The 23,764-nt window shown below is 38.4% G+C and overlaps 1 protein-coding gene across 1 annotated transcript in view; it reads right to left on the bottom strand.

Moving 5' to 3' along the window:
* The window catches only part of MAP3K7CL (MAP3K7 C-terminal like), a 28,402-nt gene extending 5,004 nt beyond the window's left edge, over positions 1-23,398 (bottom strand). Inside the window, exons 1-4 of the mRNA XM_009479281.2 lie at positions 23,381-23,398; positions 23,018-23,126; positions 13,145-13,203; positions 3,496-3,611 (exon numbers count right to left, since the gene is read on the bottom strand). Coding sequence (XP_009477556.1) covers positions 3,496-3,611; positions 13,145-13,203; positions 23,018-23,126; positions 23,381-23,398 — 302 coding nt within the window. The remainder of the gene's footprint in view (positions 1-3,495; positions 3,612-13,144; positions 13,204-23,017; positions 23,127-23,380) is intronic.
* Between the last annotated feature and the right edge of the window lie 366 nt (positions 23,399-23,764).

The raw sequence follows: 23,764 nt of genomic DNA, 5'->3' as shown, positions 1-23,764 counted from the left end.
TATTTCACGTGTAAAAGGTTACACAGAACTTTGGAGGTTGGAACAAAAATTGTTTAAAGTAGAATGAATACTATTCCATTTTTTGTTTTACTAAAAAGCTCCAATACCTGTATGGACATTTATGTCAAGTTAACTTAACATTATTTCTTCCTCCTAGCCAACAAATTAAAAATATTTGCTCAATCCATTTTCTGCTCTTTTCCTGACAATCACTGTTTTCAGTATTCTGTGTGCACAGTGTACTACCAGTAGGTACCACAGGTGCAGACACTGCCAGGTGGGACTTGATATTTTAATTCCACAGGTGAGCTGATCTGTGGAGACCAAGTTCAGAGCACTGGCAGATGCATCATCCAACAGCACTTCTGGTTGCCTTTGGTAAAAATGTTTGCTGAAGAACACTGCACAAATTGTTTGTTCCCATTACATGGGATGAAACTCTATCTTTGTCCATTGTATCAAAATAATATTTAAAAGAAATAGACAATAGATAGGAGGTGTATTAGGCAATTGTGAATGCTTATTTCCATACATTCAAATTCAAATGTAGAAGAAGATAAAGACACCTGCAACAGGGGCAAATTTCAGAAAGCTGCAAACAACTCCATCTTTTCAATCTGATTATAACTGCTTTTGAGGCTTTTAAAAGCTGTGCATCTCATCAGACTTTTTAGAAAAGTCAAAGCATCCTTCCCTTCTGAGAATGGAATATTCAACACGCATGCCACCCCAGTCATTGTAATCACTGTTTTCCTCTTCATTCAGCATGTGCTACCCCATAAACTTCCTATAATTTTCAAACTGTAACTGTTGAGAATGGTTTTAGATATAAATCAGTAATCACTAGACCAAAACTCTCTTTTACTGCTTGCATACTCCTTCACCTCCACACTTATACTCCCTTTCTATCTAGTTTTATATAAAAATCAAAGTTAATGTGTTCAGATTGTGTATGCTTACATGTGTGTAAGGTATACGTGTCCTAATAACTTTTTAATCCACCTTTCAATTTCAACCAAACTTCATGCACTGAAGAGGTCCCAGTTAGTTTCTGGAAGGTTTCATAAAACCAGACTGCTACAGAAAGGAAAGACACCCTAAAGGGGAAAGGCAGTATTGTGAGACCTCCTCCAAAACACTACAAAATGGAGAATCTATGTGGAGGGAGGGGTCATAAATAGTTCCTGTCTGGAGGAAAGAAAGCTTCAGTTGGCACTTGCAGCTTTTTAAACCTCAAAATTCTGTTATTACCACAGTGCACCAACCTGTAGGAAATTAAGCATCTTCAATCGCAGTGCTTGTAGGACCACTTCTTCAGATTAAGAGATCTGGAAGGTGGTGAAAGGTGCTGCACTGATATTTGTCATGATTAGGCAGTTCACAGCTACATAGCATGTGAAGATCTAGGCCACAAATATGTAATTAGAAGGCACATAAGAATCACAATAATATAATTCTATTTGCTGCCTCATTCAGCCACTCTTGTTTTAACATATGTTTACTGGGGCATGAAATCTTCTACCCACAGAATGGGTTCAGAAAAGATAGCAATGATGGAAGCTTCCTCACATTGTTCCACTGTTGACATCCACTGGTGGAATGAAGGAAAATGCCAGCCTGAAGCCCCTTAATTCACCCAGAATAACCACTGCTGAGAGGCTGACTTCTGGGCTCAGAGGTTGATTAGGGTAGTTTTGAGCTCAGGTAAACAATTTTATGCATGTATCTGCCATTTCCAAGAAGCAAAATATTTCTAATTCAGCTAGTACTACAGATGCCATGGATAAATGAAAATGCATTCAAACAGCCTTTTTTTTTTTATTCTAGTAAATGCAAAAATATATATATAAGTCTAGTTTTCAAGGGCTCCAAGCTTACTTGACAAATGTGCATAACTGATTCAGGGATGTGTCAGTAATAATAATGCATTTATATTAGTAGACTATAAAAACCAGATGATCTGAGGCTACCTTTTGAATTTATACATCTAAAATTAAACACTTAAACAACTATTTAATATTTTATATTCAGTTTGGATTTTCAGAGAAGACAAATACACATGGTTTCTACTGAATTCACTTGGTTGCTAATTACACATGTAAGCAGATTATGTTAGACAATCAAATTTGACAAATCATTGCAAAATTGTTTGAATTCATTATCTTCTCTACATCTTTTTAAAAACACCAATTACTTTTGATTGGCCAAGTTTAATTAATGATGAATCAAATGCAAACACTGGGACAATGCAGAATTAATCCCTTCCAGTTATTTTTTCTTCTTTTTTAGCTTTTATGCCAATCTGTTAGCAACTGAGTTCCATGGAGGTCCTACAGTGGAAGGGGATTTGGTGTGGGAAACCTCAACTAGTTTTGACACTTCAGGCAACAACTAAATATATTGTGCCTGTAGCCATCAACACCAATAAAGGCAAGTCTCACTTTCTTATTCTGCATATCCTGGATTCAAAGAGATCTTTGGCTATCTTTCTTGTAAGACTACAGGATTTCACCAGTTTCCCTCCCATCAGCTTGCTTCTGCAGCTGAAGACTCCCATGGATGCAAACTTGGCTGAACTGCATGGTCAGCTGTGCGAAGATTGCTATGAAACAGATACAGTGGTCCACCTTCTACTCAAAGCCCACTCTGCGACAGAGCTCTTTTGACCCCTGTTGCTATAATACAAATATTTCTGTTCAAGCAGCATTTGGAAGAATGACGGTGTGTTCTTCATTTTCACAAGAAGTCTCAGGGATCTACACTGAGGTAATTCTCCCTGAGGAAGGCAACACTGCTTGAAGTCACCTTCAGTGTGAATGTAAAAATAAAAATACATTTGAAAGAGAAAGTTTACTTAGCAGTAACTGTTATTCCTTGGGGTTGGTTGTCTGTTAAAAACTTTCACTACTTACCCTCTTTCCTCTCTCTGAATTTCTTTTTCAGGTTTCTTGTGGAAAGGGACCAAGAGTCACAGAGGGCACTTTGCCACTTAACAGTCATGCAAGGATGACAGGGGTATGAGTATAGGCCATAGACAAGAAAAAAAGTCTCCAGCTTATGCACTTTGGATATGAACACCTAAAATGTTAATGTACATAGAGACAATGTTTACAGAAAAATGTTTACTAATATTGTCAAGTACTCTAATCCTGATGATCCATTATTTTCTTCATTAAAACGTGTAAAGTTAAATTGAAAAAATATCCCTAAAACTAAAAAGGGGACTTGCACCAGCTGAACTAGATTGTGAAGTCACCGGAGGCTGTCAATGAAGGTTTTAAGGGACATCTGTATAACTGAGGTCCCAGAGCTAGGACAACTCTGTGTCCTTAGTGGTCCCAGTTGATCCTAAGGACCAATGGCCTGACTGTTGTGCTGTACCATGACCGTCAGGCAGAGGAATAAGGTTAGAAAATATGATGTGAAACCCTCATGTTTAAAACACATTTTACAAAGAGAATATGCAACAGTAAATACTTTGGGAAAGTTACTCACTTTCTTTCTTCCAGCAAAGCAATTTCTTTCTTGACCTCATGGTACTCTTCCGCTATTTTGCAGTGCTGTTTGTACACCTGCATAGATTCCTTAGAGTCATGACAAGGAGGCAGCGGCTTTAAGAAAAGAAGAAGAAGAAAAAAAAATATATATACTGCTTTTGAATGAAATATTAGGAAAAAACACATATTTTGAAAGATACAATATTTATCTTAATTCCTGTGAGAATATTTAAAGATTTTTTTTCACCTTAACTGCAGGATACGGCCAAATACTCCCAGCGATGGCCTTTCACAGAAGGGAAAAAAACACTTCCCTGCATAAACTTTCAAACCTTGTAAGGATTTTCAGAACTTTCCTTGTCAACTTTGCAAAGTATCCCTTAAGATTGTTCAAAGAAAGATTTCTCCCTTACCGCCCTCTTTTCCAGCTACAGTGATCCAAGAATGCTAAAGCTGATGCATTGGTCAGACCCATAAAATACATGAACATGTTTTCACTGCAGAAACTGCAGCACTTAGTAGAAGGGTAATTTGAGTGCGAACAAGCTCTTACTCTCCAATTCTGCAAGATGAGAAGAAAAGACATGGAAAGCTGTTGACTACACACTCTCTTTCCCATAAATGCAATGCTTCTTCCAGCTTATTACTAAATGGGACAGGACCATGAATTCGGACATGGGGGCTGATTCTGCTGGACTCAGCTGGAGTTTTACTGCTGACTCCAGTGCAGCCAAGATTTCATGATGGGCTCTATCCCACCAATGCCTCAAGGTGTAAGTAGTTTGCTCAAGATCATACTCAGTTTCTCTGCATCTCTATTTTCTGTAGAAGAATGGGGCATACTTAGCAGAAATGTTATAAGAGTTAAATTAACTAATTTGCAAAGTGTTTTAAATTTCCATGAGAGGTGCAGGTGAGATTGAGAGTTGAAGGATGACAGCAATTAAACAAAAAAAATCAGACAAAAAAGACACAGTGAAGGCAAAAGCACTGTACCTCCTAACCTAAATACCGACATTCTTGCAGTAAGATTTTAATTTTTTTTCAATGCACACTGGGGTAATAAATACGGAAAAAAACTCCACTCAGACTCGTTATATGAATTTCAACCAAGATCTTGAAAATAGAGTTTGGTTAAATGTCAGTACTTTTTGTTCCTTTAAAACAATGCAACTTAATTTAGGCTTCAGGCTTGACTGTCACATTTTGGCTATAATACTTTCAGGAAGTGTAGTATTTTTAAGTTATTAGCTATGAATCAATTGACTGTAAATGAACTCCAAATAGCATGCTTGAGCCACCTGTTTGAAGCAAAAGGAAGCACTTAAAATAGTTCCTTTACTGTCCAGTTAAAGAACATCCAATTGCCTTTCACAATGTAAGTGGATTATTTTTTATTTCTTATTGTCCTACTTTGACTCTTCTCTGTAGTGTAATATACCTTCAATGACATTGTTAGGAAAAGAAAAGCACAAGTCTTCAGTCTTTTCCTATTTATGATCTTGTAAACCTTTGTTTTAGATAAACTGGAAATTTAAATTTTACTAAACGTATTCAGAGACAAAGAAAAACATATTTTTATCCAGGAGGCAGGGTAAGTTGGCTTCAGATGTACCCCAATGCATAGATGTAACTAATGCATGGACCTTGCACATACTTGTAGATGTTCTTGTTCCTCACTGAAATTTTACAACACACACTCATTTTCCATGTTCTAAATGTAAAAATGCTGTGGCAGAATTGTTTCACAGCACATTGTTTTACTCCCTCTGAGCTTGGAGAATTTGGGACCCCAGGGAAAAGGCAATCCATTACTTGATGAATCTGGTCCCTAGGAAAGGGCTTTTAATTGCATTTCAATGTGGATGAGCAATAGCACCATTCATATAGCCACCCAAATAATAAGCATAAATTTAACAAGGCAGAATATAGAAGTCTCAGTGCTCTAATCCAAGAATGCAAGGGTGAGCCAAAGTAGCATCTCTGGTATCTATCAGAGATCAGCAAACAACAAATGCGTCACAATAAAACAATTTTGAACAGTACCCAGGGGGAAAGTCCCCAAACAGTGATACTTCAAGAGGAAAAAAAAAAAAAAATCAAACTTGCTTTTGGTTCCAACCAGTTTCTGCAAATCTAGCTGGTTTAAACCAGTTTAAAAATTAAAGCGGCATTCAGTTTCTATATTCCAGCTTCCCACTCAATAGATATATATAGAGAGCTAAAAATTATCTAGTCATGCTGAGACTTAGTATCTAATTCCCACTTAGAACCAGTTGCTGACTTTCAAACCCCTTTCTATCATTGTTTCCTCTTCAGTGTCATTTTTTCTTACATTAATATTTTATCACTCAAACTGACAACAAAAGATAAAATCAGTTTACTAATATTTTGTTCATACAATTCTTTTAAATCTTGTCTGATGCTATTAAACACTATATCAAGAACTTTTTTTAATTTTAAGTGTATTTTTACTTTAAAATATAAATTTGATTATGTTTTTATATGACTAGATGACTAGACAATTTGGTTTGCTCTTTTGTAATTTTGAAATTTCTAAGAAAGGTTTTAGAAATAGTACCTACAGTGTCCATGAGTAATTTTTGGCCAGTAAGACATGAAACAGGCTTATGCGTTCATTATTTAACAAACACATCTACTGCAATCACAAGAAAAAAGAAGACGACACAATTCTGATCAGTTCTTTGCAGTCCACCAGAAAATGCAAGCCAACACAAAAGCACAGAGAGATTATTTTACCCATTTCTAACAGCCTACTTTTTTGACAAAAACAAGAGTGCAAAGAATGATACACCTGTTCCCACCAAGAAAAGTGTTTTCAGAAGATGGCAGGGCAAACTCCTGAAAAACGAATGCAGAAATAGAGGCAAAACTTGCTTGTTCCAAAGGGGTAACTCCAACTAGCCAGAAGACATTTAACAGTATTAACATATTTCCACAGAAAAGAAAAAAATAACAGAATAGTAACAGTTACTAGACTAGCCCATACTCGTCTAAATGGAATGGGAGGAACCTGCAAAATCAGCGAGTGCAGACTCCTGTTATCAGAAGCAAATCCTGCAATTCACAGGCTTGCCCAGTTCTGTCTTAGAAAAACTGAAGTCCCCTGCCTCAGTTTTAAGACAGGCCCAGAGCCCCACCAAGGTTTAGAAACATTTTTGTCATTTCCAGTTCAGTTTTGTTGAAGACAGGTTTGTATAGTCTTTTATTGTACCAGCACTATCTTTCATTCAAATGGTGGTTCTTTGTCCCACCTGTTTTACCCCTGAGATGTACTTAGAGAGGGCTCTCATCTACCTTCCAAGACCTGTGTCTCGGTAAAGCTGCATTCCTCTAATCCATCCTAGATGAAAGTTCCATTTTCCCTAGCTTATCCAAGCAGTCTTTCTCTGCTCCCCATTCCACCTGGAATGACTTTTTTGAATGCCTGTGGCCAGACCATGGGAAGTGTTGCAGATGCTATCCTGATGGCATTCCTGTGGCAGAGCAAAAGAACTGGAATTCCCAGTAGAAAGCACTTTTCATCCATGAATTCTGTATACTGTTTTTTTGGTAAGAGTTGCCAGTTTACCCAGGTGACTAATTACAACAGGCCTTAATAAAGTTCAATTTGTAGTATACATTTTTTTTCGCTCAGAAGCCAACAGCCATACTTTAATTTCTCCTTAGGAGAGCCCAAGCTTGTTACTTCATGAAGTGTCTTGCCCATCCATAAATTAATATATATAAAAGCATACCTGCTACATAAGCAAAAAACACCCCTGCCAAAGAAAGTTATATTTAATGGCAACAGTTGCTACTTTTAATCCTGATTATTTCAGGCTTCAGTGTCATCCACCCTCATTTTCCTGTGCTGGCAAAATATGCGCACACAGCACCTCTGATTTTGTTCACAAAGCTAGTACAAAAGCTGCAGCTTTCAGTGATACTAGTGGGGTCTATCCTACTATGACCAATTTTCAACAAGATCTAATTTTTCCCTTGTATTTTGTTGCATAACTGACTGTGACATTGACAAACTTTCTACAGAAACCAGTAGACACTAAGAGTTCCTGTTATAGGCTATTCTGTAACTGCACATATGTATGTACATCTTTACAAGACATATGCACTGTTTATTTAGATTTTTCTTTGGAATCCAGATATGAAAGAGGTTGGAAGATGATATGCAAAGGCAGTTCATGAAGAAACAGAAAGAGCCTGAGTGGTTCTGCCTGGTTTTTAAGACAGGAAGGAGCTGTCTAATTAAAATCTTTGCTGGGGACACAAAAGGACAGTTTTCGCTATTGTTTTTTCTTGCTTTACTCACATGACAAAGTGTGTTTTGCCTTGCCATATGAATATCAGCATTCCATATCCACAAAAGGTGACAGTTGGCAGTGTCACCCAAGTGTTCAAAAAGTTTAAAACAGTTTATTTTTTAATTCGCCTTCATTTGTTTGCATTTACTTTTCGGTTCTACTGTCAAAAAAGAGCAAAACTTTCTCCTGAAAAGGTTGAAGTTTAAAGAAAAAATTGTATCATGCAGTTTTGCCAGCTGAGCATGTGGACTCATTTAGAAGGCAGCCTTTAGCACTGGTCTAATTAGAGAGTGGTGTCTCACTTTTTGTAAATTTGGTAATTTTCAGCTAAACTATTCTGGAAAACCAGAAAGTTCAGTGCCAATATTTTGCATGTGGCCCGTGTTCATTATATGGCCTTGTGTACTCTTCCATGATGGAAGAAACCACATTATTCCAAGCAAAAGTGATAGCTGCACATTGCAGCTACTTTTTGTTGTGCAACTGGAACTCTTCAACCACTTTCAGATATCTAGTCTAGGATATACCTAGCCTAGTCTAGTTTTACTATGAAGGTAAGCAGTTCTCTCCTCCAAACAATTCAAGCTGACTGGGTGGGAGCAATTGAAATTTTTGCTCTCCCTTCCTGAGAGATTTTCCATTCTTTTCTAACCTTAGTACGATACTCTGACTTTGCAAACATCTATGTCTTGCATAATCTAGTATAAGATCATAGTTATCACAGCAGCATTACAGGACACCTATCAAGTTCATAGGCAATCAAATCTAATTATGGAGTACCACAGTACTCTAGGAATTGTCTTGGAATTTAATACATATTCAAAAAATACAGCATGCCCTTTAAAAATATAGCATACTTTTAAACTTTCTAAAATGATTTGTATGTGTCTAACGAGTCTTGGCAGTCAGTAGAAGCAACAGTTCCGTTATTAAAGTTCCAGTGTAAACAAGGTTTCTGTTAAATGTTTGTATCACACACAATAAACTGTCCCTTTCATAATCTTTTCATTACTTCTTTTGTATAGACATTTCCCATTAGAGCATGAAAAACCACCCCTTGGCTTAACAAACTGATACTATAAATGGTTGGAGCCTTTTCTCTGCTGCAGCGATTCTGCTGTCATTTAACTCCATTGATCTCAACAGAGTCGTAATACAAAATACGACATAAATGCCTCTCTCAAGCTCACGATTTCATGAGAAGAGATGATAAAGAATTACAGAACACCCTGTACATCTGTATGTGACTTCTGTTCTTCCCTCTTCAAGATCAAACTCCCAGCTGGAATAAAGACTGACGGAGAAGAGGGAGATGAACTGAGCAAGTCACAGGAAATGCTGGAACAGGACAGACAGCACACAAGGCATAGTAATGCGGGTACTTAACACTAGATACCTTCCTCTGTATTCAGTGACCTAAACAACAAGGCCTTAGATGCTGATGTAGGTGTCTAAATATAGCAGATAACCCGTAGTAGAGTGTCTGTCAGAAGGGCCACCACCCACTATGCAGCTAATCAAGGAAGCTCCTTCCAAGGCCCAGTCCAACTTTTACACGAGGCAAAGGCTAACGTTTCCCAATAACAAACTGACAAATGTAGCAAGCCTACCCTCGCTGCACTACCCACCACATTGCTCACACAAAGGCGGGGGGGAAATGACACTGAAGCCCAAATAAGCAAGTGCTTTAGCCTCATTCAAGTGTTGCTCGTCAGTGGGAAGAGAATAATTTCCAATACTGCAAACAAAAGGAATCGAAAGCAAGAAGTTTATTAATATGAGCTTTGTTTCACTGGTAGCATATCAGGAACTTGTTCGTAGTTTTTTTGATAATAAAGCTGCAAAAGAGCCCAGGCTTTTCCTGCATATAGTTTAAACTGCTCTGTTCTCATATGTAGGGCTTTTGTGTCTGGTTGACCATAAAGCAAAACTTTTGTGTTAGAGAATTGATGTTATTTTCTTACAAATTGCTTCTTGGAATTTCTTCCTCTCAGAGTAGCAGAGAAATGTAACATTCAAAAAGGTAATTGAAAAAGACAAGTTTTTTGGTCTAGCTAAGTAGATCAGAACACTAGACTGATCATTTTTATTCTTCAGAAAGAATCTGTAACTTTCACAGCTAGGATTGTCCTCTAGTAAGAGTCCTTATAAAGAATTAAGTATTTGCAGTTAGTCTCCTGGAAATACCTTTTCTCTAGCCAATCCTGCCTCTACCTCTGTAAAGTTGATGCCGGTGCTTGGACAGCAGGGTTTATTACCCTGTCAGGGGCAGGCTGCACTGAACTTTGCCCTGCCATCAGATACCAATGCCTAGGGAGTGAGTATGGTAGGATTGTGGTAGGAAAAGTGGGAACACTAGGTAATTCTGCTCAAACAGCCAAGTTGTCTGCCAGGGCCTAACATAGAAGGACAAGGGCTTGAAGCCTAAAACAGAGGTGCAAATTGCTTGGTACTCAGGCTGTGGTCTGCTGCCTGCATGCATAAAATTCTAAGGCTCTGATTTTCCAAGTCACTCAGTGAACTTAAATAGCTTTCAAGCTGCTTTCAAAATCCAACCTGAAGATCAGACAATTTGGCCTTTTTTTCTGTTTGTTTGTTTTGGTTTTAAAACAGGTTTCAAAATTTTCCTTTGTATGTTTGAAACCTGGAAAGTTATTACTTTTTTTTTTTTTTTTAAGTGCCTATTATTATATAGCCACCTACCCTGCATTTATAGTTTGCTTCTTTAAATAAAATACAAATGCTTTTGACTGTATTTATGGCATGGTGATGAAAATCTTGTGGCTTTAGATGTGATATTTTTATTATGAAAATATGTACCAGCATTCTTACAAATTCAAGCATTTCAGGCTGCTATGCCACAGTTGATTAAAGGGTTTATTTACATGATACTTCATGTGTGCTGCTTTATACTAGCTAACTTTGGGATAGAGAAAAGCATGGATGGAATGACAAGGGACACCACCATTCAATGCTTCTGCAGGTCCTGGTGAAGCCCATGTTGTAGTTTGCTTCTGTAATACAGGAGCTACCTGTTTCAAAGCTGGTATGGTTACGTTAATATAAATTGCAGCCACATGCCTATACAGGGCTGACACACGTTAGCAGTCTGGATTATAGCAATTTAAAAAAGTAATTAATAAGAAAATGTAACTAGGTAAATTATAACTTTGTTACAGTTATTTCTTGTTTGAAATTTTAAAGCGGTATAAATATAATGTTATTACATTAAATAGTTATAACTTTAAGCTGTGATCCAGATTGACAAAAGCAAGGAGATTCAGGTTTTCATTGCTAAAGCCAAATGCTCTGCTACTTCTGCATCAGCTCAGAACCCTGTGTTGACTTAACTGCCTCTGGCTGAACATAAAGGCATCTAAATATAAATATGCACATAAGCTTGAAAGCTAAAGGATGAAGCACTACCACTAACTTTATACTTCTGAGTGGTTGAGTCAGCCAGATAGTCCTCATAAGTTATCCTTTCAACTACCCCAATATTACCCAAAAAAGTTTCTGAAGGATAATAAAAAGAACATTAGCCGAATCAAAGCTTTTGACTGTTTCTTTGAATTTTTTATCATATTGAGATCATGAGAGTAAAGGAAGGTTCTCCTGAAAAAAATGTCAGGTACTTAACAGACCAAGAGGGTGTACTTAGTGGAATTGCTCTAGTGCGTACTTAAAAAACTTTTACTGAAGGGCTATTATTTATCCATCAGGCTTGAATGCTTCCAGAGGAGCAATTTCAGTCTATCATGAAATTACACATTTAGACTACATTATATATTCCAGGAATGGGTCATAAAAGTCCTAATAAAAAACCCATCACTTGGCCTGTAAAGTACCTAAATCTAACACTAGTAATTTGTTTTTATGTACCAACAGCAGTAATGATAATCATACTCTGCTCTTTTAGAGCAGTCTTCACCCACTGATCTCAGTGTTCTTTAACAAAAAAGGTAAAAATTATTAACCTCATTTCAGAGATGAGCAGACGGATGAAGCAACTCCTCCAGGATCACACATTGTGTCACTGACAGAGTTGGAAACAGAATGCAGGTTCTTTACTTTCAATTCAGTGCTTCAGCCACAAAACAATACTGCTTTTCTCAAATTGAATTCTGAGGGAAAAAAATAGCAATCGCCTTTGCTGCACTGGAAGATCAGTGGAATAAAGAGGCCAACATACTTCCCTGTTCCTTTCAGCCCAGATCTTAAATTGCTATTCATTCCTTTATTCTTTCCTATTTATGCCTATGGAACCTGCTCCTATTCTCAGGATTAGAGGGACAGAGCAAGAAGAGTCTTTGTCATCCTCCATTCCTTCCTCACTCATCCTTTTGATGAGAGCAGCAGGAGAGAAAAGTCAGTCCTTTAAGTCAGCAGCCCTCCAGTGTTGTCTCACTAGTTGATGGAGACAGGAAGGATGACATCATTAGACAACACGGTCTGCTAATGCCTTTCTCAATTTACACTCAGGAAACAACTGCCTTCATATTGAAATATCAGAGGAAGTCTAAATGCTCTTGGGAAACAGATGATCTGAAGTAGTTTACAAAAGCCAACAAACACTCCAGAACCGCCACAGAGGAAAGGGAAATAATCCCTGGATACAGAACTGGCTCTGTGCCTGGTGAACCATGGAGTTGCCATCAACTGCCGTCTGATTGTCCAGTGTATCGGAGCTCCATTGTGCTACGCTGACAAATCGGACCCATCACAAAAGGATTCACTGCTTTTATCCCATGCTGTCTGCAGACACCTGCTAGGGCAACCGTTAGGGTTGCTTGCTATGCATCGTGAACTAGAGTGACTTTGAGGAGGCTCTTGTCAATCCTGATGACTGGCTTTGGTTACCCAAGATTAGAAATAAAATGGCGCTACAAAATATACCTTTGCATTCTCTTGGAATGCTTCAGAGAAAGCTGATCACACCAGTCTTAGCACAGACTGTAGGCATGAGAATGTACCTGGCTCATTCCTTCTCCCATCAAAACCTCAAGAACTCTCTTCATTGCAGTGCAGCAGTACATGCTGTGTTTTGCACAGGAATTGAAAAAAAAAAAAATTAAAAAGCGGGTGAGATTTTTAAAATAGTCATTTCCCTGCAATTGGATTAAAAATGTCAAATGAAATTTTCTGCAGATCTTGAAAAGACAATGTTTTCTTCTATGGAAATATACAGTCTTACTAAACGTTAATAGGTTAGAGAAGCACCACTGAAAACTTTCACCTTAGTGTAATAACCAGAGTTTTTTTATCATAACAAATCTAGTGAAAGTAAAGCAGAACTGTAGTTTTTAAAAAAAAAAAAAAGTTTACCTGCAGCTGCTGATCTAGTTCTGGAAATGCCAAAGGGAAGTTTGCAGAGGAAGCATCATCTAAAAGGTAAACATGGTGTTAAATGTCAATGTCTACCAAAAAGGGCATTTCAAAATGATGTTTAATGTAGTTCTACGTTGCATATATTCACAATAATATCAGGATCCTGCAAACACCTCCTCATCTGCTTATTCTTCTACCCTTGAGATACCTTAATAGACTCCTTGAAAATACTAGTGGGTTGGCAATAAGAACATGTTTAGGTGCTGGAAAGACAGAAAGCCTATTCTGTATTGCGGTGATTAAGAAAACAAAGCCGGTTAGAGCAGTAGAACATGTGATGATTTAATAAAAACAATAAATTCAAACAATCTTTCTTCCTGAGCTCTCCATTACACTGCAAAGTAAAGAACCTTCCAAAGATAGTTTCCTTACTACCAAAGAGTTCATTACTTGAATGAAGGGAAAGATATCTTCCCCATCACAATACAATGACTTATCAGGGCTAAGCCAACAAAAATAGAAAACTTTTCTCCCACCACCCAAAGGCAACCACAAGACATACAAACCAGCCTGGCAACCCTGGAACTAGAAGACTGTTTACCTACACAGACGTGATTAGAATGGAGAAGCACCACAAATTTCTCCATACTGCAAAGAAATGTCTTTACTCTAACCTGTGGATAACAATCCTTATGGGCCAGAGTTAGTTCATTCATGACAACAAGCCAAACCGTGTTTTTATTTATTTCTTTATTTTTAGTACAGGCTTCCAGCAAAGGTGGGACAGACTGTGCCAGTTACGTCAGTGTTGTGATGTGGACACCTGCCCACTAGTAGCTGGACTGAGATCAGAAATATGAATCATACTTAGTAGCGTCACAGCTAGCCACTGCAATATTTCTTTCTCAGTGACTTTCACACTATCACTTTTGCATTGGATTGTGATGACTGTTTATGTATCTTACTGCAGGTTACGGGAGGTGAAGAGAAGGTTACTATTAGCTAGCTTACAGAGTCAGTTATTTGTAATGTGTCAAAATTAAACAAGGATGGCTCTCATAGGAGAAAATTGCTAACATAGGTCAGTTCCTGCAAACTGCTCTATGCTGGCAGACTTGTACACTACAACAAAACCCCAACAGGATTAAGAGGACCGCATATCAAAGCAGGATTCTGAATATTCGTAAAGAGTACAGACTAGGATTTAAATTATTTGTCGAATATTTGTTAACTCTTTATCCTGCCCTCAGTGGTTGTACAGCAAAGTAGGTTAGGGGGAACAGGTAAAATAAGTTATCTTACCCTGGCTAACATGCAGTCAGAGCCTTACTTTAACTAACATAGCTAGAGCTGGGCGCCTCTAGGAAGGGATGCCCAGAGAATTAAAAAACAATAAGAGTGATACAGAGGGCAAAAGCAAACACTCCTGAACTTCCTCAGGAAACAAAGTGAAGTTCTATATTTTCATGGGGTAGGGATCTTGCTCGTATAAACAAAAAGTTATACCCACACACAAACACAACTTCATTTTTCACACCATGTCCCAAACATGTCCATTCTGGAAAATACTTAAATTGCTTTAATTGTATAGAATTGTATCACGTTGATATGTAAGTGTTTACCTTTAATTTGCTGTTGCTTTCTTGTACAATATTTAAAAATAGACTAATATTCTAAAAGAAGAAAGATGAATCATATGGCAAGGCTAAAAGGAAGGACGGAATAGGACTCAGTCCGACTAGGGGTACAGCTGCTCTACAAATATTTGGCTGAATAGCTGTTAAATATTCTGACACAGATATTGGACCGGAGTCGTGGACAGCAGTTAAGCTGCTATTTGTTTTGACAATTCCAGCAGTACAATCTTTGGTACAGTAGCTTTAAGGAGGGTCCTCAAACAATTTTAACTTAAGAAAAACAAAGCAAAAGCAACCCCAAGAATTTTAAAGAAACATCAGCCAATAATTACTTTTTCACTGCATTGCATATTAATAAGAAAAAAAAATTAATGCAGTGTCAGAATATTAGAAAATACATTGGACTATCTTCAGAAAAGAACCAGTTAAAAAAAGTTTGGAAATACTTTAAAAAGGACGGAATAGAGAGAGAAATTACTATAGAGGAAATCCTTTCAATAAACAGATGTTCCCTGCTTATTTTTTGAACTCAAGTGACTGAGTCAATGGTACTAAAAATAGAACATATTGGTATCCTAACCATTATGGCATACCATAGTACATTTTATAATGGGCCTGCCCTAGCATCTATTGAACAGCTGCTAGGGTTTTTTTTAGTTATGATAGTTTAAGACTTGTTTAAATCATCATCTGATGTGCACAACATCATCAAGAAAAGTTGGGGACTTCAGTGGCTTGAACTTTTTCTAAGTTCTTAATTCCCTTAGGCTCCTCTGAAATTTTCAGCTGAAGTATTTAGTTTACAAAAATTAACAGAAATCTTCACAGCTAACTGCGAGCTTGTTTTCCACAAAAAGAACAGCAAAAAACTTTCCCCACTGCTTCCAGTGAAATAAAATTACTGCATCAGGTCAGTCTGTATTTCACTGTTGTCAAAGTAACAACCACAACAATAACAACAAAGATCACTTGGTAAAAACTAAACACGTTTAGATTTCACACAAGGGGAAAGCAAATCACAGCAGTCATTTGCTTCCTAAAACTTTTTTGACGATATTTTCAGAAAGTCAAGAGGAAAGATATAAACTCTTGCATTTTCTTCCAAAAGAATCACTATTGCCCTTACAAGCTTGAATGCTGGGTGTTATGCAGGAAGTCAGACAAAATCACATTGGCTTCTAGCCTTAAAAATCTATGACTCTGAAAACCAGAAACAGTGAAAATTTCTGAAAATACTCTGAAGATCAAAACACTCTTATACTATCTCCTTACCTGTCTGTATTTGTTGCTTTCTATTCTACATCTCCTTAACTAGACAAAAGAATTCAGAAATATCTCTTTTTCTCTTTTTCTCAATTTATTATCAATATTTAATGAGTGCCTAGATTGTTATAAGGAATCACTGATATAATAAAAAAAAACCTTATAATAAAGTGAGTGGCTTTTCTGCACCACAAAACCCTGAAAATAACTAGGCTGATTCTTCACCAGATACAAACAGCATCTCACCCCTGTGGTCACTATTCTACTACTCCCTTCCCTGTCACTTGTAAAGAAAAAGGTCTTATAATTCAAGCGGGTTGTTAAAAACATCTTTTGTTTAAAAATAAAAATATTTAAAAAATCAGAGACTGCAACTTGCTGCACCTGAAAATGAGTCAAGATTCTGGTCAAAAGAAAACAAGAAAGGAGGAAAAACATACATGTGAATGTTATAGCCATCCCAGCAAACTCAACAGCACTAACCTGTGATGTGAAAGAGTCAGATCAGGGACACCATCATAGCCACCTACGTTAAAGTATCTGTTGCACAATTTCTAAATGAGTAGCACTTCCTGATTTCCCATAGATCCCAAAACTAATTTTGAAGGTCTATATTTAAAAAAGAAAGACATTGAGGTGCTGGAGCATGTTCAGAAAAGGGCAACAAAGCTGGTGAAGGGTCTGGAGCACAGGCCTTATGAGGAGCGGCTGAGGGAACTGGGGTTGTTTAGTCTGGAGAAGAGGAGGCTGAGGGGAGACCTTATCGCTCTCTACAACTACCTGAAAGGAGATTGTAGTGAGGTGGGTGTTGGTCTCTTCTCCCAAGTAGTTAGTGATAGGACGAGAAGAAATGGGCTTAAGCTGCGCCAGGGGAGGTTTAGGTTGGAAATTAGGAAAAATTTCTTTACGGAAAGGGTGGTCAAGCATTGGAACAGGCTGCCCAGAGAGATGGTGGAGTCACCATCCCTGGAAATGTTCAAAAAATGGGTAGATGTGGCACTTCAGGACATGGTTTAGTCTAGTCTACCCTTGATTGGCTCAGAGTAGACTTGGTAGTGTAGGTTAATGGTTGGACTGGATGATCTTAAAGGTCTTTTCCAACCTAAACGATTCTATGATTCTATGAAAAGTGCACTAAAGGTAAGGACCTGTATTCTAATTACAAGATGAACTCTCTGCACATAGAGTTGATGTTTTTTTAACCAAAGACTTGGTTCATGCGTATGGAAGAGTTTGGCTTTCATGTTTGTTTCATCAGGTTCATACATTTGCTGTGTTTGTTGCTGAAAACTGCCGTCATAACAGAGAGCATCTGAGGGAGGGTCTCCAGGGAAATCACTTCCTCCTTCTGCTTTCCATTCAGCCGGGCTGAGACAAAGTACCCTTCTATGTCAGAGCCAGCTCTCTGACCATTCCTACAGCATAACTAACAACATAACAAAAGAACAAGCTCCTAAACATGCTGCCCAGCCAACGCACCTTCATGCTGAAACGGCGTGATGGGCAGCTTTGTGTAAAGCCAGCAAAGCTAAGCTGCTCAGCCTTCACTATCCAGGTGAGTTCTTGTGTCTCTGCTAATAGCATCTATCAATACAGACATGAGATGGGCTTCTGATGTGTGGGACAGAGATCCACACAAGCCATCTGTTTTAGGAGGCTGAATTGTATTAAGACTGATTGTCTTCATACAAAAGGCTTACTACCTGTCAGTGATGTCCTGATGCATTCAGTCCCCTGATAAATGCTAATGTTGCACATTTGGGAATAAATCATGCTTTTGGGAAAGCTTTACTTATTTAATCATGTTCTGGCCTTCTGGAGATTCCAATAGCCCAGACCTCCATCATGAACGAGCGAAATCCTTCACACTTCGCTGTCTCACTGACACAATGTCTGGTACAATGAAGTGTAACGCCTCAGTCTCTTCCTATGTGGCTGCTCCATTTAGCCGAACTGTGGGCTACGGTCAACACTTAATGAATAAACACTTTAAGAACAACCTCTGATTTACATGCAGTATAAACTCACAAATTACAGTTTCTCTAGGATCTTCACAAAGACAGACAGAAATAGAACATAAAAATTTAAATGTGTTGAAAGCACATTAAGGTTGCTAAATCAAGCACTCAAAATTTAGGAAATGCCAATCACAGCTCTGCTTCCTTGAGTAACTGAGTTATGATCCAGTCTTTAATTATACACTCAGGTACTATTTTTTTCTCCTACATGCGTAGGCAAGTGTATTCAGATCTCTTCCTCCTAAATTAAAGAATTAAATTGGTAACGTAAGTAGGCTGTTATCCTGTAAGTGGATCAGCCCTTACACAATGTTGTGGTTTAACCCGGCAGACAGCTAAACACCACACATCCCCCCCAGTGGGATGGGGGAGAGAATTGGAAAAAGAGGTAAAACATGTGGGTTGAGATAAAGACAGTTTAACAGGTAAAGCAAAAGCCGTGCACACAAGCAAAGCAAAACAAGGAATTAATTCACTGCTTCCCATTGGCAGGCAGGTGTTCAGCCATCTCCAGGAAAGCAGGGCTCCATCACATGTAACAGTTACTTGGGAAGACAAACGCCATCACTCCAAACGTGCCCCCCTTCCTTCTTCTTCCCCGACCTTTATATGCTGAGCATCATGTCACATGGTATGGAATATCCCTTTGGTCATTTGTGGTCAGCTGTACCCCCTTCCCAACCTCTTGTGCACCCCCAGCCTACTCACTGGCAGGGTGGTGTGAGGAGCAGAAAAGGCCTTGACTCTGTGTAAGCACTGCTCAGCAATAATGAAAACATCCCTGTGTTATCAACAGTTTTCGGCAAAATCCAAAATATAGCCCCATACTAGCTATTATAAAGAAAAACAACTCTAGCCCAGCCAAAACCAGCACACACAGGAAAATTGTTCAAACTCAACTGCAAGCACTGCAACTTGCAGAAGGACAACACTGGCAAACTGTGTATCAGGGTCCAGTCTTGGCCCTAGGAGGGCGGTGAGATCCAGCAGCTCCAGCCCTGGTTACTGATACACAAGCATAGACTCATCAAATTCATCCTGGAAGGCTGTGTGGCTAAGTGACTGCGACTTGGCACTGCTGCATGAAGCTCCCGGGCTTCTATTCACAGCCCTGCCTGACATGACCTTATACAACCTCGCAGTTACCTCACTCATAAAATAGTGGGGAATGGTCACTGCCTGACCCAGGAATAGGCTATGAAGGCTTGCTCAATAATAAGAGTTGTGCACCTCCCCAAAATAGCAACGGTCCATAACAGAAGAGATAAGAGCAAAGCCCTCCTTCTCCATATACCTTCACCTAAGCCTCAAGCATCCTCTGATGAATGAACGCACAGCCACTATCCCTTTGAGGGTATCTCACCTAAGTTCCTGTCTAACTTCCCGAAGATCAAGCCACTTACTTGCAGGTTGAGTGTAGTTTTTGGAAATTAGCTTTGCAAATTTTAGCCATATTTGTTAGCAATCCCCACTGGTTTTCAGCCAATACATTATCTGCTGGAAAGCCTCTGTTGCCATTACAACCAAAATGAGGATGGAGTAGGGATTTGAAGGTTGCTATTGGAGAAGCAACCATTGCAAAACAGTCTTGCATGATCAACTATAAAAGCAAAAAATTCTTCATGGTCACTAGGATAACAAAGGCATAAAGAGGAGTAAAGTAAGTCTTTTGCTATGCTTGCAAAAATATTACACTGTTCCACTGTCTGTCAGTTTCATTAGATGTATATTTTGCCTTTGTTATCAGTGATTTTTCTGGAGAGTGCTATCAGAGGCAGACTAATTTCAAACAAAAGAAATTACTAATAATTTCAACACCAGTCATTTCTTTCCACACGTCACTAGCTGAACTTTTCAGCTAGATTCAAGCTTTTATTCTAGGAGGGAAGGTGAAGAGATGTTTACCTATAAACCTTCCCTTAGAACTATTACACAAAACAAATCCACTTTAATAAAGTTCCTGTTATAATCATTCTATCTTAATATGTTCAGTAAATAAGAGCTAGTGATATAAATTAGGACATACTGAATTTCATTGGTTTAATTAAATTGATGTTGATAAACTACAATGAACTTTCTATTTGGGAACACTTATTTAAATTTTGGAACACCATATTCAGTTTAACTTGCATTAGTTACCAAGTTGAAATAATATGTTTCAAATTAATTAATTTAAGATGGTACCTTACGTCAAACTGGTGCAATATGGTGTGCAGACACACCCTGGGAAACCTATGTTTGATGGCAGCTTAGTGAACTTGAGTAAAAGAGCCAAACATAGATATCTATATATACAGGAATAAGAGATACACAATAAAACTGTCTTCTTATATAGCACCCGCTGATGGGCTGTGCCTGAGACTTTTAAGGAACTGGTTATCCTACTTTCACATTAAAAATACTGCACAAAGCTGGCCAGGATTTCAGCCATCAGGTGTTGACTGACAAACAATATAACGCAAATTATTTCTTGTACACTCAGGGTAAGCCAGCTCCACTCTTGTAGGTCAGTTAACACAAAGTAATCTCTTCTCATGAGTTGAGAGCAGTTTCTCCTTTCATTGCTCCTCACACCCAGTGCTTGGTTACAATCCTAGCCAGTGAGATAATCACCACCCAGAAGAAACATTCCATTTCCCCTTTTTATATCTAGTTATGCTGCCAGTTCCTCCTAGTAAGCAGTTGTACAGCCCCCGGAAGGAGAATGCAGCCTTACTTGGTGAAAACTATCACTGTGCCTTTCAAGTGAGGTAAAATTTAAGGAAAAGCTTTACGTCAGACAGATTCCCTCACCACTTCACCCTGGTGAAGGACTTTTTGTCTATACCCTAGCAGTACACAAGCCTCACCTGATGCTTTACCATCACACTTACAACAGGTAACTCCTGTTTGAACAGAAAACAAATGTCCTTGTCAAGGAGAAAAAAAAATTAAAGAAATAAATATAAAAAAAAGAAGAAAAAACAAAAAGCCAAGTATATACCTAAAGGTCTATCTGTTAAATATTTTTGCAGCTCATCTTAAAAAAAATAAAGTATTATATACTTATTTGTACTCTCGATTCAACTATGGTTTGCTGGAAATTTTCAAACCTGATAAAAGTTTATTTCCTTTGCCTTCTTTAAATATATTAACTATAATAACCGTGTTCAGGCTTACCACTAAGAGCAGGAGCGGAATTCCTGTGATGTGGTAAAACAGTATGCTGGTTTAGAGCTCCTGGTAGCCCCCAAGGGGATGTGATGCAGAGGAGAACATGGCACTCACTTTACTAGTTGCTATTTAGCTTTATCAGTACTCACAGAGATTCTGGATTGCATACTGCAGGAACACTTGCATATATACAATAAAGGACTCAAAATTACAGAAAAGTTTAACAAAATGTAGCAGAAAAAGATTACCTTTCTGTAATTGAGTTTCTTTCTCTAAATGTTAAGAGAGAGGCTGGAACTATTAGCAGGATAGAAAAGTAAAAAATAAAATATGATGCAATGTTAAGGAAGCTAGGCTTCCTGCCTTTCCTGTCCTCTTCTTCCAAGCTATTCACAACCTTGTCATTTCCTACTGCCGTCTCTTGTCCCAAACCACTCTACCCTCTTTGATTTTCCCATGGTCTCAGCTTTCCCTGACTTGTTTTCAGTGTCTCACATAAGCATTCTTTTTCTATAATTTGTAAGAGCACACCCCTTTCTTTTACATCTCTCTTCAAGACCTATCTTTGCCATAATTCCTGTAAGAAATTTACCATGTTACTACATCCTGAGAGATGAGAATGATTCATCATTACTTTCTGTAATAAAAATGTAATTACCAGATTATTTTAATTTATGAAAAAAGGGCACATACATAGCCACATGTGCTTCTTTATATTCTTTGTCCCAATCTTTCTGTGTCACTCATCTTTATGAGCTGAAAGTTATGTGCAGTAATATATGAAAATGTTTGGTTTTAAATGCCTTTGCATAGGGGATGAGATTCTATTTCAGGCTTGTAGCTGCAAATTAATATTACACAACAATTAGCTAGAAAAGATACTGCATATTCTAAAATATCTTTAAAATGAGAAAATTGTGTTCAAGCTGAGACTCTATTCACACAAAACTCAGGAAGTGGCCTCACACATAACCCGACAATGCATACCATCCCATAAAGCACTCATCAGCAGTGGGTTTCAGTTATTGTTATCAGAGATCCTTATATTTCATGCCATAAACACATCTCAACCCTGACTCCAGGCAGTCACCTTTAGCAACAGCACAGCCAACTTTTTGGGGGGATGCTTCCCAGCTTCAGATTTACTTTATTTCATTCTGACTTTTACTGTTTGGCAACAGCTGTCTAGACCTTAATAATACATAAGGTGCAAACTAGTAACATTCATCTGTTCCAAAGGCTAAAGGGTCCATGTATGTACAGGGTATGTTTCGGGAAATTAATGCTCAATCAGCACTAGCTGGCAGGATAAACATCAATGAAATTTCTACTTCTTTCTCAGGGAACATGCCATGTGGAGCATCTGTTTCCTGAAACCTTTCACCAAACTGGGCATGTGCGGCACTTTCTAACCTTCCTGCTGAAGAGAAAGTCTCTTCCTGCTCTAGCCTCATCCTCAATACAAAATGTCCTTCTACTTTTCTTGTTTTAAAATTCCTTAAAATCAGACACACTGCATATGCAAGTAAATTTGATAGTTAATTACAGTCCTAAGTATATTCCACAAACCACTGACAGAAAGCTAAGATCTAAACTGTCAGTCTAGGGGTTTTAGTCTAATGAAATTGTTAATGGAAACATTAAAAGTTATCAGACAGGAAAACTGATACATGCTATCACTCAGGAAAAAAATCCTCCCATAACACTGGACTTCATTTGCTATTGCAAACACCGGTAAGAACATGTAAAATTTAAAAGCAATTATTTCATTGTGGTTTACTCCAGAAATTAAACTGTACCTGGGGAGTCATTCAGGCTGAAGGCAATTCGTACTGGCTTATCAGCAGGTACCCTGGCGGTGGTGATCATGTGGGCACTTGAGTCAATGCTTTTACTTGTTTGTTCCAGCTGCAATAATACAAACAATATATATATTACAGAGCACGTGACACCAGTCAACAAATGAGTTTTAATGCTTTTCATGCATTCACAGCTACCTTTCTCATTCTAGCTAAGCAATGTTTAGAATCAAAGTCAAGGGAGCGCCATTTCACTTTTCCATTTGAAAAGGATTCAAGTGAATTACAGTGCAGAGACTGCCTCTCTTTTGCTATTTACAAATTAGAAAGAACGATGGCAAAGGAAGCTTCCCCTCTCCTCACCTGCTTGCTCCCCGCCATTGCCCCTTCAGCAAGCCTTGACTCGTGGCAATGCTGCTTGGTTCTGAAGGTGAAGAAGGAAGAAGGGGTGGGGAGTTGAGAGTAACATGACCCCAAGCCTGCCATGTGATTGGAAACGTGCACACCACTCCACATGGTGTCAATGAGGAGGCACCCATCCTCCTACCTTCCACCCATACTCCCCCAGTCAAACTGTCCCTGATAGTCACACACTTAATGGTCAGATAGTTACTGGGTCTCCAAACCTTGGTGGTGATTCTTCAGTGGAACTCTGTGCAGGTGTAGGGGTCTGTCTGCATGGGTTTGACTCCCGGATTGGGACCTTATTCAGTCCTCGGTCTTTCTTCTGAGACCACCAACTCCAAA

The sequence above is a fragment of the Pelecanus crispus genome, chromosome 1 (assembly GCF_030463565.1).
Source record: "Pelecanus crispus isolate bPelCri1 chromosome 1, bPelCri1.pri, whole genome shotgun sequence".
Classification (NCBI taxonomy): domain Eukaryota; kingdom Metazoa; phylum Chordata; class Aves; order Pelecaniformes; family Pelecanidae; genus Pelecanus; species Pelecanus crispus.
The sequence above is the reverse complement of the archived record's forward strand: the minus strand, read 5'-3'. Positions and strand labels throughout refer to the sequence as shown.